Source organism: Camarhynchus parvulus, chromosome 17 (assembly GCF_901933205.1).
Source record: "Camarhynchus parvulus chromosome 17, STF_HiC, whole genome shotgun sequence".
Classification (NCBI taxonomy): domain Eukaryota; kingdom Metazoa; phylum Chordata; class Aves; order Passeriformes; family Thraupidae; genus Camarhynchus; species Camarhynchus parvulus.
Window position 1 is genome coordinate 8,485,390 of NC_044587.1, and position 19,148 is coordinate 8,504,537.

The window sequence follows — 19,148 nt, forward strand, 5'->3', positions numbered from 1 at the left end:
ATTCCAACTCCCTGTCACAGACAGGGACACCTTCCACTAAAAATGTTAATTTTTCTTACTAAATACAAAGCAATGGTTTAGATTTAGGTGTTATGGCAACAATATTTGACACCTGTGGTTTAAACTAACAGGGAAAATTCATCTCCTGCTGTAGAAGCACTTCCATGGCAGCCAAAATATCTTTAACTTGAAAACAACCCTTCAAGCATTTCCTGGAGTACTGTGTCACTCATCCCTTGGCATTTGGCCTCATCCTAGGTACTCCAAATGTTGTCACAGTGGAAGGGAGCAAGACAAGGACCAAGCTGGTGAAGCTGGTCCCAGGTGTGGACTACAATGTCAGCGTCATCTCTGTGAAAGGCTTTGAAGAAAGCGGGCCCGTCTCTGGCATCCTGAAAACAGGTAATACTATAAAAGCAGCAAATAGCAGCTCTTTGAATGGCTCATCTGACTCAGGGGCTGGAGCTGCAGACACACCAAGATCCCATTCTTGCTGCCCATACAAACGGTAGGAAGCTCTTTTCCCCCCTCCTTCTTTGTCTGTGCATTTTACATGAAAATGGAACTTGTAAATTTGGTCAGGCTCCCACTTGCTAAATGCTAAATAAACCTGTGAGATGGAGACAATCCATGTATTTACAGTTCTAATTCACCAGAAAAAAAAATCAGAAGTTTCTTTGGTTCTTTTTTAGATTAATGCTGGTTTTGATATGAAGGAGCAAAGGATGAGGTCAGCTGAGCAGTTCAGGCCGGTTTCTGTTGTGGACTTCACATGTCCCAGGTTCCAGACTGTCCTAAGCGTAAAAACATTCTCTCTCCTGATTTTTTCTTTCTATATTCTCTCAGCATTTTTCTCAGTATTCTGTCTCCTGATTTTTTCTTTAAATATCCCTGCAGGCAATGAGGGCTCACTCTGCTCCTGCTGACCCCTCCTTGTAATCTTTTTGGGGGCTAACACACATTCAGAGAGCTGAGGCAAAGAGCAAGATGATGAGTATTGGATAATGACAGGAGATTTATAACCCATTCCAGCTGTTCTAGAGGCAAAGATCCTATCTTAATTCAGGGAGAGCATAAACCTGTGTGAAAAGTGGAGTCCTGTGAGGAGGCAAAGCAGGACAGGGATTTTGGATGTCTGGGATTCTGGCTGTGGGATTGGTTTGTTCCAAACAAGCTGCTGGAAGGTCACAGTGGCCATCAGCTGCTGTCACTTTTGTTATTTTTCCCAGCTCTGTCTCCTGAATTTGTTGTAAAAAACAACTCAGATTTGAGGTTGTTGAGAGAAATATGTCAGCTTTGACAGAGCTGTTGAGATTGATGGTATCAAGAGTGATCTGAGAACGTGGTTAGCTCTGTTTGTTCCCAGAATTTCATCTCTTCCAGCACTGACCTCCCTTTCCAGGGGAGGTTTTGGTGTCTCTTCATAGGCACTGACGTCTTTCCTGCAGAACTCCACTATTCCAAAGGGAGCCATAAAAGCTGCACTGCGTTTTGGGCATTTTCTCTCATGAATTTACAGCAGAGCATTGCACAGAGCTGAGAGTGTTTGTCAAATTCCTTCAATCTGTTTTTGTCAAATTCCTCCAATCTGTTTTTCTTCCAGCTCTGGACAGCCCATCAGGCCTGGTAGTGGTGAACATCACAGACTCTGAGGCTCTGGCAACCTGGCAGCCAGCAATTGCTGCTGTGGATAACTACGTGGTGTCCTACTCTTCTGAGAAAGGTGAGAGGAGCTGGGAATGGGCTGGGGAGCTGAAGGGTTAAAGGTCTCAGGAGGTGCTGATTGTAACTCCAGGAAAATCACAGAATATCCAGAGTTGAAGGGACCCATTAGGATCATCCAGTGCCACCCCTGTCCCTGCCCAGACCCCCCACAACCCCACCCTGGGCATCCCTGGCAGCGGTGGCCAAAGGCTCCTGGAGCTCTGGCAGCCTCGGGGCTGTTATTTGGAGAAGGGGTTTTGCTGGAAACATTTAAAAATTGATTGTTTTAATCCAGCACTCTCGATTCAGCCCTGAGCAGACGCAGGGGAGATTCCTGGGAAGCAGAGGCGGTGTTATAATCCCTGTGAACACTAGAGAGAGCTCACACTTCTAGAGAAAGGGCTCTGGTGGAACCCAGACTCAGCAGAGGTGCCAGCACAGCCCTGGGCTTTTATCATTCTGCATTTGCACCAACTAGGAATAAAACAAATCAGTGAGTGGAGCACAGAGCTGAGCACACCATTGTTACCATCATATTTTCTGGAAAAATCTTTTTGCCAGGATTTCTCTCCTGGGAAGCCGAGAAGCCTTAGAGAAAAAAAAAATTATCTCATTTGCTTCTCCTGTGTTTTGCTGCTTTGGAATGTGGCTGGAGATCATTTATCCAACATGTGAATTGTTTTTACTTAATGACCAATCATGATCAGGCTGTGTAGGGACTCTGGAGAGTCATGAGTTTTTCATCAGTATCTTGTTAAGCTTTTTGTAAGTATCCTTTCTCTATGCTTTAGTATAGTTTAGTATGGCATTAATATAACATAACATAACATAACATAACATAACATAACATAATATAACATAATATAACATAACATAACATAACATAATATAATATATCATAAAATAAAATAAAATAAAATATTAGCCTTCTAAGAACACGAAGTCAGATTCATCATTTCCTTCCTGCCACGGGGAACCCTGAAAAAACCACGCACCATGATGTGTCTGAATGCAATCAACACCTCTTTTGTGCTGTGTTCTGTTCTCAGAGCCGGAGGTGACCCAGCTGGTGTCAGGGAACACGGTGGAGTACGACCTGCAGGGGCTGCAGCCTGCCACCGAGTACAGGCTGAGCGTCCACACGCAGAAGGACACGCAGAGGAGCGAGAGCCTCTCCACACACTTCACCACAGGTGCCATCCCCATCCACAGCCAGCCCTTTCAGTCCCACCTGCTCTGTGTTCCTCTGGTGTCTTTTTCACTGCAAACCTGAACTTTCATAGTGTTTGCATCACCTTTTTCTGCTGGGGCTGACCACAGGTGGTTTTCTGTCACTGATGCCTCAGGTTTAGCTTTTCTATTTTTCACATTCTGTGCTGCTTTGGTGTGTGGGTCTGGGCTTCATATCAGGGGATGGTGAGCTCTGTGCACAGAGCAGGGAGACAAAACAATTCCTGCTCCATCTGGGCACCAAGGACAAATGATCCAAATCTCAGCCCAAGAGCACAAACACTGTGGGTTGGGGAGAGAAAAACAAGCAGGGTGGGACTGCCTGGGCTAAAGCTGGAATGGGACAATGAACTGCAAGATGCAAATGGAGCAGAACTGATCCCAGGGACAGACCCCGTGCCTGGTCGTGCATTTTGGGGCCATTTTGGTTCATCTTGGGTGCAGCCCTGGCTGGGCTCTTGTGCTGCCCAAGGTGGATATTCTCAGTTCAGTTGAAGAAAGAACAGAGATAATTTCTCCCAGGCTGAGGCTGAGAATCTTAAAGGAAAGAATTAAAACAATTATTATCTCTCTTTCTGTAACTGTTATTTATAAATATAGTTCTCCAGAGTGTGCTATTCACAGTTCACCAATAGTGTGAGATGTTTCTGCTTTGAAACCAATCAAGTGTCTCCTTAGCAAGTCACATTATAAAAAGATCCACTAATTTTATTAGACACTTTTGCCTTCTGATCCGTCTAAAGACTGGACGGCTTTCGTTCCATCCCTGACTCAACAGCATCAAGGATCAAGGACAAATGATCCAAATCTCAGGCCCAAGAGCACAAACAATGTGGGCTGAAGAGAGAAAAACAAGAAGGATGAGATTTCATAACCTAAAGCTGTAATTAGAGAATTAGCTCCAATATGCAAATGAACCAAAACTTATAAAAATATGAGATCACCAGTTCTGCAGAGACTCAGAGCAGGAGCTCTTCTTTGGCTGCTGAAGGTGCCCAGCTGGTTTCACACTCATGGCTTTCCATGAGCATCAGTGGGATCAGGGATGGTTCTCATTTTCCTGCCTTGGCTTGTCCCAGGGTATTAATTAGGGAGCCACACCGATCCAGTCCTGTAATCACAGAGAGGAAAGGAAGCTGGAGATTGGAGCCAGACCAAGCAGGAAAAGTTTGCCTATTCTATAAAGGTTTCCTATTCAAAAAAGTTTTCCTATTCTAAAAATGCATAATTGGAACTAGAGTTTTATTTCCTGGGAATATGTAAATACCAATCTGTCTTCTTGTGAGAAATAATGAAACGCACAATTTTCTCTCAAAAGACATTTCAGTGCAACTGTTCATTAAATAAGGTGCCTGGAACAAGGCAATATTTTAACTTAGATAAAGTTAACACCTTTATTTTAAACTACCAATGGGAAAATTAATTCTTAACCACGAAAGTTAAGGTTGAAGTGTTTTTTCATTTCAAATTTCTCTGGAGAGAAGGTTTGTTTTCCTGCCTTGTTTTAATATATGGCCCACAAGATAACCTGTGGAACTGACTTTGTGTGGAAGTGATTGTAATTGCTGTGGTGTCTCCTGCAGGGCTGGATGCTCCAAGGGATTTGAGTGCCACTGAGGTGCAGTCAGAAGCAGCTGTGATGAGCTGGAGGCCTCCCCGCGCTCCAGTCACTGGATATCTCCTGATCTATGAATCCATCGATGGCACAGTCAAGGTAAATAAACCTCAGGGGCTGTGCCTCAAATCTGGAGATGCTCTGAACAGTCCAGCAATGCGACATAATCGTGTGTCTTAATTTAAACACTACATTTAAAAATACTCACTGCCTCTTTCAGTGCTAGACTGAACACAAAAGCATTTAAAACCTGTTAAAGGACTTTTGTACATTACACCCTGAAACAGAAGCTCCATTGCAGCCTGAATTTTGCCTTTCATCCCTCCACAATACAGAAAAAATCACAAACATTTTTCTTCATTCCAAACAGATACCATGGAGTCAACTCAAACCCCCAAAGGATGTGATTCACTTTTCTAAACTCAGGGGAATCCCTGTGCAAAGGTGTCTAAGGAAGGATGAACTTGCCTCTTATTATCCTATAATTTTAATTTGTTCCTCCATAATTAGATTACACTAAATATTTAAATATTAATCAGGTGAATCCCAGAAAAAATAAAATTTTGGATGCCCAGCCTGGATCAATGGAGAGGATTCTAATTTTCAGGAAAGCAAATTTCACAAGCATAGTGAAAATCAGTCTTTTAATGTCACAGCAAAACAGCCTTTTAAAGCCTGGAGTGCAACATTTCCTTGCCCTAAAGGATGAGTTCCCTAGTTTTTTATGAATTTCATAATCTGTACATTCAGGACATGTAAACATTTATGCTGCTTTGCTTTCAAACCTCCCAGCTTGTACATTATAATGGTAAACAATCATTTCCAGGCAGGCTTTATTGAACTTTTAAAGATTAGCTTGGTAAAAATCTTAGAGGAGTAGCTTTATATTAATTAATCTAGATAGTTAAAGATACCATCAATAATTATGACAAAATAATAATGTGACAGACTAAAACATGTAACCATTCTGTTCATTATGATTTATTTCTCTGAGATTTCCCTGTATTATTTCTTTTCTCCATAGGAAGTCATCCTAAACCCTGAGACAACTTCCTACAGCCTGACAGAGCTGAGCCCCTCCACGCAGTACACGGTGAAACTGCAGGCCCTGAGCGGGGCCCTGAGGAGCAAAACCATCCAGACCATACTCACCACCAGTAAGGACATTAGAAGAACCCAAATTATCTAAAATCATGCTGAATACTAATCTAAAATAATCTAAATACTGCTGAGCTCTGCTGTGAGGACACACAGACTTCACACAAGATTTTAATCTGTTTGTAGTGTTGGTGCAAAGTCCCTGTTCTCCCAGACCTGTTTTCCCTTGGCAGGGTGAAATTCCAATATCCATCCACATCACCCTCACAGTCTGGTGCAACATTCTGCCTTGCCCATGTGAAATATCAGCAGGAATTCTTTAAAATCCAGCTGACACTTTGATTTCTCCCTGTATCGATCCCAGCGAGCAGGGGAAACAAATCAGAGTTTGGAGCTGAAATGAAGCAAACCACAAAGGCACACACAAATCAGAGCTGGGGGCTGAGCAGATGGATTTCTGGGCAGCTTTTTCTCCTCTCTCTGAGATGGGCTGTCTCAAAGCCCCTCTGCACATCAGCTCCGGCCCAACAGGACAGCTCTGCAAGGATAAATTGGCTTCTCTGAAGGTCACTTCACAGCTGACATTAAAAAGGGAGTTGTTCTGTATTAGCTGTGACACTTTGCCTGTCATTTGTCTCACTTTTCCCAGTTTTCAGCCTTTCAGGCCCAGCAGGACCTTCAGTCATCCCCATTCCCCCTCCTGCTGCTGGCACCAAATCCAGCCCAAGGACTGCCAGAAGTCACTCTGAGTCTGCCCTGTCACTGCTTGTGCAGAGCAGGATGAACTCACCAACACATCCAGAAACAGGAGAGGAATTAAATCTGGGTGTGTTTAGGTGATGTTTGCCAAACTGACCATGAGCAGGGACTGACCAGGTGTCTTCAGCCATGTGAACAGTGTCAGACTCATGCAGGCAGAGATTTAAGCCTGGCCTTAACTCTAAACAACATTTATGTCTATTTATTGACAGGGACTATTTAGTGACAGTCACCATCTAGTGACTGAAGGAGCCCCCTGTAGAGCCACTTTTCTCCAAATCCCAAAGCTGATGGAAACTTGCATGGCCTTAAATCACACCACAGGAGGTTTAGATTCAATATCAGGAAAAATTTCTCCATGGAAAGAGTTGTAAAGAATTGGAATAAGCAGTGTTGGAGTCCCCATCCCTGGAAGTATTCAAAATACCTGTGGAGGTGGCACTTGGGGCATGGTGGTGAGCATGATGGTGGGACTGTGTTAATGGTTGGACTTGATCTTAAAGGTCTTTCCCAATCTTAACAATGCCATGATTCTGTGAAATTCTCTGGAGCTGAAGCACAGGCAGGGATGTGCAACACTGGCAAGGACCAGCCAGTGAGAATCTGCAGGTAAAAACTCTCCTGTGGAGACACCTGGAACAACAATTAATTGGCTGAAAAAGTTAATTACCTGAGTGAATAAAACAAAAAAAAAGGAAGGTTATTTAGGGAGGTTAGAAATTGTTCTGACTGCAATGATTTTATTGCCTTGTTGTCAGAAAGAAAAGCTTAACAACATTTTCTTGTAGTTTCGACTGTTGCTGTTTGTGTTGTTTTTTTGGGAGGGTAGCTTTATAACACATTTTATATTGTCCTTGCTGGCAAAACACATGAAACTAATTTATTTTTGATTGAATTCCCGTCCTTGTATCCCCCCTCCATTTTCTGTCACATGAGCAGAGATCGGTACATTTGTTTTTCCCCAAAAATTGCTGTAACACAGCTCCTGAATTTCAGCCTTTACCTGGAAGATGCACTCCCATCCTAGCAGGGAGTAGTTATGTCACATTCCCAGCACTTCCAGAAGTGTAGACAGATGTGAAAAACCACATTCAAAAGAAGTATTCACCTCACCAGCTGTATCCTGTGGATGTTCTGTATGCAGGATAAACCTTGCCTGGGATCTGTCCCACAAGGGATTTTCCCGAGCCATCTGCATTGGGCACATTCCTTGTTACTGCCGATTTCCTAAGGAATGCTTTCTCTTCCCTGTGTGTGCAGCTGGGCTCCTCTATCCCTACCCCAAGGACTGCTCCCAGGCCCTGCTGAATGGAGAAGCCACCTCTGGGCTCTACACAATTTACCTGAACGGGGACAAGGCTCAGCCTCTGCAAGTGTTCTGTGACATGGGCGAGGCCGGCGGCGGCTGGATCGTGAGTATGGGGCAGGGGCAGCACATCCCATCCTGCTCCTCCCAGGCACCCCCAGAGTGTTGTTATTACAGTAGAGCTGTCCTTTCTATAAATTTGAGGAGTTTTATCCTGGGTAGGTGTCATGGGTTTAGTTCACTAATTTGAGATTTCACCAATTTTGAGGTTTCCCAGCCAACGCGCCAATGAGTGTGGCGGGTTATTTTCACAGTAGGATAATAGTGTTAATAGTGTTATTATCACACTAGGGCTGTCCTGTCTATAAATTTGGAGAGTTCTGTCTTAAGTAAGTGTAGTGGTTTTGGTTTGCCAATTTGAGATTTCACCAGTTTTGAGGTTTCCTGGCCAACGCACCAATGAGTGTGGCAGGTTATTTCACAGTTGGATAATAGTGTTATTTACACAGTAGGGCTGTCCTGTCTATAAATTTGGGGAGTTTTATCTTAGGTAAGTGTAGTGGTTTTGGTTTGCTAATTTGGGATTTCACCAATTTTGAAGTTTCCCAGCCAACACGCCAATGAGTGTGGTGGGTTATTATCACAGTAGGATAGTAGTGTATGGTTAATAGTATCACACTAGGGCTGTCCTGTCTATAAATTTGGGGGGTTTTATCCTGGGTAGGTGTAGTGGTTTTGGTTCATTAATTTGAGATTTCACCAATTTTGAGGTTTCCTGGCCAACGCACCAATGAGTGTGGCGGGTTATTTTCACAGTAGGATAACAGTGTTATTATCACAGTAGGATAATAGTGTTATTACCACAGTAGAGCTGTCTTGTCTATAAATTTGGGGAGTTTTATCCTGGGTAGGTGTAGTGGTCTGGTTCACTAATTTGAGATTTCACCAATTTTGAGGTTTCCCAGACAACTCACCAATGAGTGTGGAGTGTTCAGTGCTGGCTAATCACCAGTGCACTCACTTTCTGCTGTGAGATAGGAATAGGAGAAAGGCAAAGCAGGTTCAAAACCTTAAAATGGTATAAAGAAAAATTTAATAACAGTAACTAAAAGAAAAAAAAGTAAGAATTAAAACAAACCCTTCAGAACACTTCTCCTCCCCCCACAACCTTCCCTTTTCCACTGACAATGTAAAAAACTGAAACTTTAAATTTCCAGTCAGTTTACCATCTCTAAAATTGTCTTTCTTCAGTTCACTTAGGGAGTGAAGTCCTTCTTAAAAAACTAGGACAGTAGGACATTTCAGTGCCCAGAACAGGGTTGCCAGCTCTTTGTGTAGCTGGAGGACAGAGAGGTGTCTCCAAAGGATGGTCACACCCCTGGTTTCAGCCCTGATGCCTCTCCACTGGTGTAAGGGCTGCTGAAATACCACATTGGATAACACATCTTCTAAATAATCACCAAGGAGAGGGGAGGGTGAACTGACTCTGAATGAGAGAGGGAGTGAGGGAGGTTAAAGCACGTCCCAGGGGAAGCATTTGCTCAGCAGCCACGGGGTGCAGTGGCTTCCAAAGCCACTGTGCAAGGGACACATCCCACCCAGCCAATGGCAGTAAATGCCACCTCTCCACAGTGACACCCCCAAATCTGAACATGCCAAAGGGAGCCAGGGCACAGAAAAGCAGGAGGAGCTGGAGGAATGCTTGGCTGGAAGATGAGGGGTGGAAAAGCCCTTGGCTGAGAAATCCAGAGCTGCAGGATGGGTTTAAAAGAGCAGGAACTGAGAGGCCACATCATGCAGAGGAGCCTGGGAACCCAACAGAGAAATTGGAGACTTAAAAAATAAATGGAGCATCCAGAAACCTGTGCAACTCCATCCTTGCAGCAAGGCTCTGCTGGGAGGGGTAAAGGCAGGGCAGGAGCAATGCAGGGCTCTGTGTTTGTAAAAGCTCTTCCCCTCTGGCCAGGGCAGTCTGTCCATAACATTTCCTGCTTTTAGGTGTTCCTGAGGCGTCAGAATGGAAAGCAAGATTTCTACAAGAACTGGAATACGTATGTGGCAGGGTTTGGAGATCCTAAGGAGGAATTCTGGATAGGTAAATGCTGAAAATTCGTATTTTTGGGAAAAAAATAACAAGAAAGAAACACAGACCAGAAGTCCAGGAGCCACTTAGAGGCTTTCATTTAGCTGGCAGGAGTATTTGTAAAGGGGAACAGGAGAAAATGAGCCAGGGACACCCAATGTGAGGGAGACTGAAAGGGCCAGGCTCAGCCTGCAGTTCAAGGGTGCCATGCTGGGGTCACCAGTAATGTAAAGGTGATCTTTATTGGAGGCCTCTAGAGATGAATATGGAAAATGTCCACAAAAGCCCCTCCCCCATGAGGTAAACACAGTTTTTATAAATTTGGCAAATTAGCATAATTGACAAAATCACCAATTAGGAGCACAAGTGGTGATGCAATTCCCCCCTGTTCAAGCCCCTTCTACATCCTCCCACCTCAGATGGAACTGAACTTTGTTGATGAAAATGGGTCTCAAAGAGCTTTGTTTTGGCCTTGGTTCCCAGGGAGAGCCAAGATGGGACAGGGGCTGTGGGATGTGTTTTGTCTTTCTGCCTATCAGGGCAGGGAAAAGCACTGGGAAAACCAAGTAGGAAAGCAGCAATAGGCTACAGAGCTCCAAATATGTGTGTAAAGAATACCGAGAATACAGAAGAGAAAAAAGGCAAAAAAGCCATTCGGCATCAAGACAAACATTCCTTCCTGCCCACAGGTCTGGAGAACCTGCACAAGATCACTTCTCAGGGCCAGTACGAGCTGCGGGTGGACCTGAGGGACAAGGGGGACATGGCCTATGCTGTGTATGAGCGCTTCAGCGTGGGCGACGCCAAGAGCCGCTACCGCCTGCGCGTGGATGGCTACAGCGGCACTGCAGGTGAGAGCCCCGACTGGCTGTCCCTCCTCCTAGGGACACACTGCCTCCCACTGACTCAGGGAAACCCTGTGAATATTGCAGATCAGCAGGTGCCTCTCCTGCGGGAGTGCCTTGGTTTGAAGGGGTGTCTGCTAAGGAAGGCAGGAGCCACCCCTGATTGGAAAATGTAAATCCCCTCTCTACGAATGATGATGATTCTCTATGTTGATGATGATCACATTCTCTATGGATCACACTCTCTATGAATTATTATAATTTTATTAATTATTATATTTTTATTAATTATTATAATTTTGAAATTAAGGGGCTCTCAGGCAAAGATATGGGAGCAGGAGTAACAGTTCTTTAGTAGGGAAGAAAATTTAAAAAATAAAATAAACAATGCAGTAATACAAAACAACCCTGTCAGAGTGAGGGCAGGCCCTGGCACGCTGTGGCTCAGGGGGTGGCACAGCCCCATCCCATGGGGGCTCAGCCCTCCTGCAGTGCCAGCTGTGCTGCTGCTGGAGCAGGGATCCTGCACAAGGGGGGAGTTTTCCTCTGCAGCTCCAGGGCTGCTGCAGATGGGCCTGGGCTCCCTCTGGCAATGCAGGGCAGCAGAAAGCTGCTCCTCTGGCAATGCAGTGGGCAAAGGCTGCTGTGCTGCTCCAGGCTCAGATTGGATCCAGGCAGGAATGCTTGGCTCCTCCCCTGGGCGCAGCATCTCCCCATGGGATGCTGGAATTGGATCAGCCCTGCAGGGACACTCAGTGGCCATGGACAGCAGAGATCTCCTGGAGGGAGGATTGGCTGTGGGAGAGATAAAGAAAAAACTGCCCCATGGACAGCAGAGAACTGCCCCAGCTCTGACAGATGGGAAATACACATCCCCCAACCATATCTTGCAAGCCAGGACAGTGAGGTGTTCAAAAATCAAACATATCAATATATTTATGTTTCTGTTTTATATCCTCCAGGCATTTTGGTGCCATATTTTATGAACTGATTATGGCAGCAGTGAAACAAGTGTATTAAACCACAATATATCTCATTTGGCCAATCTTGGCTGTCATTTATACAGCCAATAATAGCCTGGCACAGCTTCTTCTCTTGTCAGTAGAATTTGCAGCAAAGCCTTGCTGTAATGTGATTCATGATTTTGCTGAACAAATCATCTGCCTTTTGTAATCACACTGGGGCAAACCCTGCAGCTCTTGGTGAGACTTTTCAGGGCTTCACAGGATTAAGAGATAAATCTTAAAAGGAGATAATTTCACACTGCTGGGTGCATTAACCAGAGCAGAGGTGTGGGCTCTGCCCTGTGACCAGCATAGGAGCTTTTACCCAGACTACAGAGATACAAAGGAAATGCAGCAGCAGAATTAATGTCTATTTAATTTAGATGGGATATTGGGAATAAATGCTTCCTTGGCAGGGTGGGCAGGCCCTGGCACAGGGTGCCCAGAGCAGCTGTGGCTGCCCCTGGATCCCTGGCAGTGCCCAAGGCCAGGCTGGATGGGACTTGGAGCAGCCTGGGACAGTGGGAGGTGTCCCTGCCATGGCAGGGGTGGAATGAGATGAACTTTAAGATCCCTTCCTACCCAAACCATTCCATGATTCTGTGATTCAAGGCAAATTGTCTAGTGCAGAGCAGTAGTAAGTGCTACCACGAGTACGATTCAGTCAGTGTAGAGACTCCTTTGGCCTTGATTCCTTCTTTGTGAACACCTCTTTTGTCTTGGCTTGTCCACACTGTAAAATCCAGCTTTTAGCAAGAAATGCAGAAATTGAGCTGCATGGAAAAAAACCACTTCATATACTGGGGATTAGAGACCACCTGAAGAAATATTTAGACCTGCCTGCAAGACCAAAAATTGTGAATTTATTTCTGTATTACAACAAGTCATTTGTTTTTTAATTTAGATGCAGACAGGGCATGGCACAATCCAAATATATTCATGAAATCTTAACTAGGGAACCCACTGACCTTGCTCTTTCTTTTGCCCCCCCATCCAGGTGACTCCATGACCTACCACAACGGAAGGTCCTTCTCCACCTTTGACAAGGACCACGACTCTGCCATCACCAACTGTGCTCTGTCATACAAAGGAGCTTTCTGGTACAAGAACTGTCACCGAGTCAACCTGATGGGCAGATATGGTGACAACAGCCACAGTCAGGTGAGTTTGGCTCTGAAGGCTTCACTAATGCATGAGAGGAAGGGGAATTGCAATTATGGGTTTTTCTGATGGTTCAGCCAGCCAAAAATCACAGCATCCCCTCCTCTCACTCTCCAGGAAGATAGGGAAATATAAGGGCAGTCACAAAACAAGAATTTAACATCAGCTGGTGAAATCTTGTTGGCTTTGTCTGATTTTCCAATGGAATATCCCAAGTGTGCAGGGAATAATTGTCGTTTTCAACATGTGAAACAAAAATATTTTTCCTGCCATGAAAGCCAGGCAAGGAGGGACAGCTCTGAGGGACAGAGGTTTGACAAGACCAAGCTCAGGGTGCTGCACCTGGGTTGGGACAACCCCTGGGATCAATCCAGGCTGGGCTGAGCAGCTGCAGCAGCCCTGGAGAGGGAGCTGGGGGTGCTGGGGGTGAGAGCTGGAGCTGCCCCAGCCCTGAGCCCTGGGCTGAGCCAGCGTGGGCAGCAGGGCAGGGGGGATTGTGCCCCTGTGCCCTGGGCTCAGGTGAGACCCCACCTGCAGAGCTGCCCCAGCCCTGGCCCAGCACAGGGAGGAGCTGGAGCTGCTGCAGAGATCCAGAGGAGGCTCCAGGGGGATCAGAGGATGGAGCAGCTCTGCTGGGAGGAGAGGCTGGCACAGCTGGGATTGTTCACCTGGACAGGAGAAGCTTTGGGGGGACCTCAGTGTGGCCTTGCAGGGCCTGGAGGGGCTGGCAACAAACATGGAGAGAGAAGATTGACAAGGGCCTGGAGTGCCAGGACAAGGGGGAATGGCTTCACACTGACAGAGAATAAGTTTGGATTAGATACTGAGAGGAAATTCTTCCCTTGAGGGTGGGCAGGCCCTGGCACAGGGTGCCCAGAGCAGCTGGGGCTGCCCCTGGATCCCTGGCAGTGCCCAAGGCCAGGCTGGAGCACTGGGACAGTAGAAGGTGTCCCTGTCCACAGCAGGGGTGGAACAAGATGATCTTTAAGGTCCCCTCCAGCCCATCCAGTGTGTGTTTCCATGATTCTGTGACCTCATGTGGGTGGGTTTGCACAGGTTGGACATTCCACAGCCCCTGTGCATCCCAAAAATCTTCCATTTTGTGGTTCCTCTGTGCCCAAACCAGAAACATCCCCACGTGGTGGTGTTCGCAGGGGCCCCAGGAAGAGGGAAGAGATGAGAATCTTGACTCCATGTTTCAGAAGGCTGATTTATTATTTTATGATATATATTATATTAAAAGAAAATGATATATTAAAACTATACTAAGAGAATAGAATAAAGGATTTCATCAGAAGGCTAGCAAGGAATAGAAAGGAATGAATAACAAAAGCTCGTGACTCTCAGAGAATCTGAGCCAGCTCACTGTGATTGGCCATTAATTAGAAACAACCAACATGGACCAATCAAAGCTGTTGCATTCCACAGCAGCAGATAATTATTGTTTTTCTTTTCCTCTGAGACTTCTCAGCTTCTCAGGAGAAAACTCCTGGCAAAGGGAATTTTCAGAAAATATCATGGCGACACCCCCAGTCTGAACCTGGGGCAGCAAATGCAGGTGTGACCCCCCAACCTTTCCCCTTTGCCTTCACAGGGCGTCAACTGGTTCCACTGGAAGGGCCACGAGTACTCCATCCAGTTTGCAGAGATGAAGCTGAGACCCTCCAGCTTCCGGAACCTGGAGGGGCGGCGGAAGCGAGCGTAGGGCCCGGGGGGCTGCGGGCAGGGGTGGGAGGGGATGGAGAGGGGGTGTGGGGAGACCCTCTGGCATGGCTGGCCTGGGGGGTGCGAGGAGCTGGGACTGGCGCTAAAGCATCGGTGAGCCCCAGCAGAGGCTTTGCAGCATTCCACACAATAAAAAAGCCTTAAAGAATCCCAGAGTTTCCAGCAGAGCAGCTCCAGCTGCCCACCAGGAATGTCCTCCACGCCAAAGACAACGATCTCAAGGGTTCTGTGTTGTTTTATTAATTTTTTTTTATTTTTAATTTTTTGCCAGAAAGCGTCTGGGATAAAGTTCTTCCGACATCTGACGATCTCTTGGGTGGCCCAGGGGAGGGGAGGGAGAACAGCTTTGTACATTGGTAGTTTGTTTTAGAACCAGCCATATTTTACAGACAGAAATGTGTAAGATTAATTATCATTATTATTATTATTATTATTAGTTATAAGTGAAAAAAATTGGTGGTTTGAATGCCTTTTATATATATATCAAGTACCACAGAGAAGGAGGGGATGGGAAGGGAAAGCAGTATGATTTTAAACTTAAGCATAAGATTAATATTATTAATATAAAGACAAAGTAATAATAATAATAATGATAATAATAATAAGCTACATTTTGTCATTTTTAAGAGAACCATGCTTTTGGAAACACAGCAGGACAGTGTCTGATTGTAAATTTTTGTTTTTTATAAATAAAAGCACAATGGCTTTTAAATAAATTTCTACCTTTTTTTTTTTTCATCTATGTGGAGTTTGTGCATGTCCGGGATATATTTACTTAGATGGGGAAATAAAGACAGACTGAGATTAATGAGGCTGCTGAACCCCTACTGAAAACTGTTCCTTTTGTCAGTGACTGGTTGTAATTATTCTGGTGAGTTTGTTACAGTGGAATGCCCATGAGGATTTGGGTTCTTTCAGAACAGAATTCTTTTTTTTTTCCTACCCAAAAGTTTCTTCCATGTTTTTCTAAGTGCTACTGACCAATGCTTGCTCCATCTAGGTGGGAATAACTAACAAAGCAAAACAAAGAGAACGCAGAGTTGTTGTTAGGTACCATGGGCAGTTTGAACACTTGTGTAAATAAAGGGCTCTCTTTTTTTTTTTTTTAATGAATGAAATTCCATGTAGTTCCTCTGTATCACACCCTGCAGTTCAAGACAATAAAAGATCTCTTGTTTTAATCCAGTCTCTCTGCCCTACTTCAAGGTTGCATTTTGCAAACGCTTTGTAAATGTTTCTTGCCTCCCTCCTGGCTGAAGTTACACTCCTGAGCACTGTTTGTGTTGAACGGGGAACATAAATCTCCTTTGACCCTCCAGGGCACTGGCAGCACTATATTAAATTAATTCTCTGTAATTAATCTCCCTTCCTAGGTGTTTATCACAGTAAATGATAGGCAGCATAAAGGAGAACAAATCCAGTAATGAAGAAATATGCTCTGCTCTCCAGATGCTTTCCAAGCTATGAGGAAATGGCACTGGATCTGTGTTTCTGGGTGCTGGAAAGCTCTGGCAGTCTGTTTGCAGACAGTCGGGGGAAGAAGTGACATTTATGGAATGATTTCTTCATTTCTGGTAACATCCCAGAGCTGCCTGGCTCTGCCTCTGGTGTCATTTACCTTGGCAGCTCCAAAGAGCTCCTGGAGACAGGCTCAGCTTTGTGCCTCACCCCAGACAAGACTCAAACACGCTGCACAAAAGGAAGCTGATATTTCCTGTAATTACTCACTGACAGATGCCCTGCTTGGTATTCTCTGTGATCCCCACTGAGAGAGGGAAGCTGGCAAATCCTTGGAGTCAGAGCTGCCAAAACACCCTTCAGAGCTGACACAAGCTTGATTTGGGACCAGCAGCTCCGCCACGGGCTCCTGGAAGGGAAATTCACTGGCTTTTCCTCCTTTCCTGTTTGTAACCCGTGAGAAGAGTTTAAAAACACGCTCAGATTTGAAATCTGTTCATGAACCTGCCAAGCCTCAGCGCTGGGGTTCATCCTTAATGTGATGAAGCAGTTTGGGAGCCTCAAGGGGGCAGGAGAGGAAGGGCTTCAAAATTATTTCCTCAGCCAGATTTAAGGTCCTAAAGGCACTGAAGGGGATATCTGGGGGCAAGAGAGGGGTTTCTGGGGTTAGGACTGTATCCATGAGGTATTTTTGAGACAAGTGGATGGAAAACTCCTTTTCCAGGGTCACTGCCCTAACCTTAACTACAGTCTGAGCAAGAATTCAGGCTTGGGTTTCTTACTTAAGTGAGGTGAAGGCTTCAAGCCAGGTGGGCAAAAGTCAGCTGGATGCATAATTTGGGGGAGTAAGGCTGATGGCAGCTTTCAAGTTATTCAATCCCCTGGTTTTTTTGTGAGACTTGGACTGCTAAGTGATGTGGTTGTTTCTGACTCCAGGCGTGAGTATGCAGTAATCAGAGCACTCCAGGGTGATGTGGGAGATGACAAATACCTTAAATTCTTCCCTCTGCCACAGTAACACCTTGATGTCAGCCGAGCTGGAGCACCCACACGTGCTGCATCACCTCTGGGTGCAGCTCCCTCACCTCCTCTCCTGATGCAATTCCAGCCAAGGGAACTGATCGCACCCATTCTGGGCTGAATGTCACCAGAAACCCAGGGAATCTCACCTGAGCCTGCAGTAGTGAATAAATAGCCCCGTGATTTGTGACAGAAAACACAAATTTTCCATCTTTCCTACCCAAGGATGTCCCTTCAATCAAATTACAAGTTTGGCTTGGTTTGCTTTAAAAGCAGTTGAGCGTAACTGAGGGTCAGAGAGCATGAAAAACAAGAAATTGAGTACACACTGATCCAGTGGCTGCCCCTGCTACTCATTTGGTCTCAGGCTTCACTATCTGAATCCAAAACTGCAGCCTTGAAAAACTTTCTTGCAGCTGCCCTGTTAATCCTGCGGGCTATGAAAGGGGCAGTAGCTTTTTTCCTTTGTTTTTTTTTTCTCTTCCTTTTCTCCTTCTCCTTCTCCTTCTCCTTCTCCTTCTCCTTCTCCTTCTCCTTCTCCTTCTCCTTCCCCTTCCCCTTCCCCTTCCCCTTCTCCTTCTCCTCCTTCTCCTTCTCCTTCTCCTTCTTCTTCTTCTTCTTCTTCTCCTTCTCCTTCTTCTTCTTCTTCTTCTCCTTCTCCTTCTTCTCCTTCTTCTCAGCACCCTTTGTGCTTGACCCACTGAACATTTTCTAGAACTTGATTAGAAAGGAAAGCAGAACAGAAATGTTCAGGTGTCATCAACAAGCAGCAGCTTGATCCCAGGAAATGGCAAGGAGGTGGCATCAGCCTCACAGGTACCTTGCCACTTTTTATTTCTGACTTGCAGGGATGAGGACAAGATGAGCCAGGAATAGAGCTGGGATTGCTGAGGTGGTGCTGGGCTGGTTGCTGCTGATTCTCTGCACTCCATCAGGAGCTCAAGGCAGAGTGGAATTCTTCACAGAATGTTACAAACACAGGGAATTGATAAAGTGATACCATTTATTTAATGGGATGTGGGAAAAAATAATGTAAAATGAAAATACAGAAGGAGACCTGAACTCCCCCAGCAGCTTTGGAGCCCCTGTTCTGCACAGCCTTAACATTTTCTTTGAAAAAAGTCTGCTCCAGCCTTTGTTCCTCCACCTTTCCCTTGGTGATTTCCCCAGCAGGTACAGAAATCTCAGCCCTCAGAGTTCCAGCAGCTCTGTGTGTGCTCAACAAATGTTAGTCCTGATAAACAAGGTGTGGCTTGTCAACAGGAGACTGCGAGCAAAGCTCAGCCAGAACTGCACGGATGATCTTTATTCTTGGAGGGCCCTGATAAAACACACACCTTAATCAGGCCTTCAATCTAAAGGTGAAGGAGTTGGTGTAGGTGAGAGGGAAAGACAATTCTCAGAAAAAAAAAAAAAAAAAAAAAAAAAAGCAAAAACCAAAAGACAAAACCAGAATAAAAGATGATGTAAGAACCGCTCTGGCTTTCTGGGTCACTCTCGCCTGCTCACAAGCTGTTCCTGGCTCCATCCCAAAAGGTTTAGGAGTAGAAACACAACCTGATGATTGTACAGTGAGGTTTTCACTCGACTTGCAGCCTTGCTGAGGAATTTCCAGAGGGCTGAGAATGAGTCTCCATCCGGGCTTGCATCAATCATGTTCCTGCTGCAAAATGAATCAGGCCTGTTGCACTTTGCAGTGGCAATGAGATCCTGAGTGGAGGCCAGAGTAGGAAAATATAACCCCACACAGGCATTTCAACAGCTCTGTAAGCTAAAGGAAAGTTTCCTGGAGGGGGCAGCAGTTCTTGGACAGGAGAAGTTATTGCAAAATAAAGAGGCTGGTGCTGTACCCATCTCTGTATCCCTTCCACTCCTACATTTAGGCCCACTCAGCTGAAAAATGCGCTTCAGCTTTAGTCACTCGTGAAGTGTGGGGAGCTCACGGCCTCTCTGAGATGCTATCTGCAGGGTTACTCACTTGTGCCCTTTCAGATGAAACTGAGGAAAAGGATTTGGGTATTTTTAGGGCAAAAGTCCCCTTTCAAGACCTCTGAAATTTCGGAAGTCTGGGCTGAGCTTTTCCAAAGGGTCTCGCAATGGAAGGGGGCCCAGGTCTCCTTTCTTAGTGCTGCTGGTTGGC

General features: G+C 45.5%; 1 protein-coding gene across 1 annotated transcript in view; it reads left to right on the forward strand.

Moving 5' to 3' along the window:
• Window positions 1-15,705, forward strand: part of TNC (tenascin C) — a 77,229-nt gene extending 61,524 nt beyond the window's left edge. The window contains 10 exon segments of the mRNA XM_030961241.1: window positions 259-402; window positions 1,604-1,723; window positions 2,754-2,897; window positions 4,518-4,648; window positions 5,574-5,706; window positions 7,667-7,818; window positions 9,711-9,807; window positions 10,485-10,646; window positions 12,642-12,805; window positions 14,400-15,705. Of these exon segments, the coding sequence (XP_030817101.1) occupies window positions 259-402; window positions 1,604-1,723; window positions 2,754-2,897; window positions 4,518-4,648; window positions 5,574-5,706; window positions 7,667-7,818; window positions 9,711-9,807; window positions 10,485-10,646; window positions 12,642-12,805; window positions 14,400-14,510 (1,358 nt within the window). The 3' untranslated portion in view covers window positions 14,511-15,705.
• The last annotated feature ends 3,443 nt before the right edge of the window (window positions 15,706-19,148 follow it).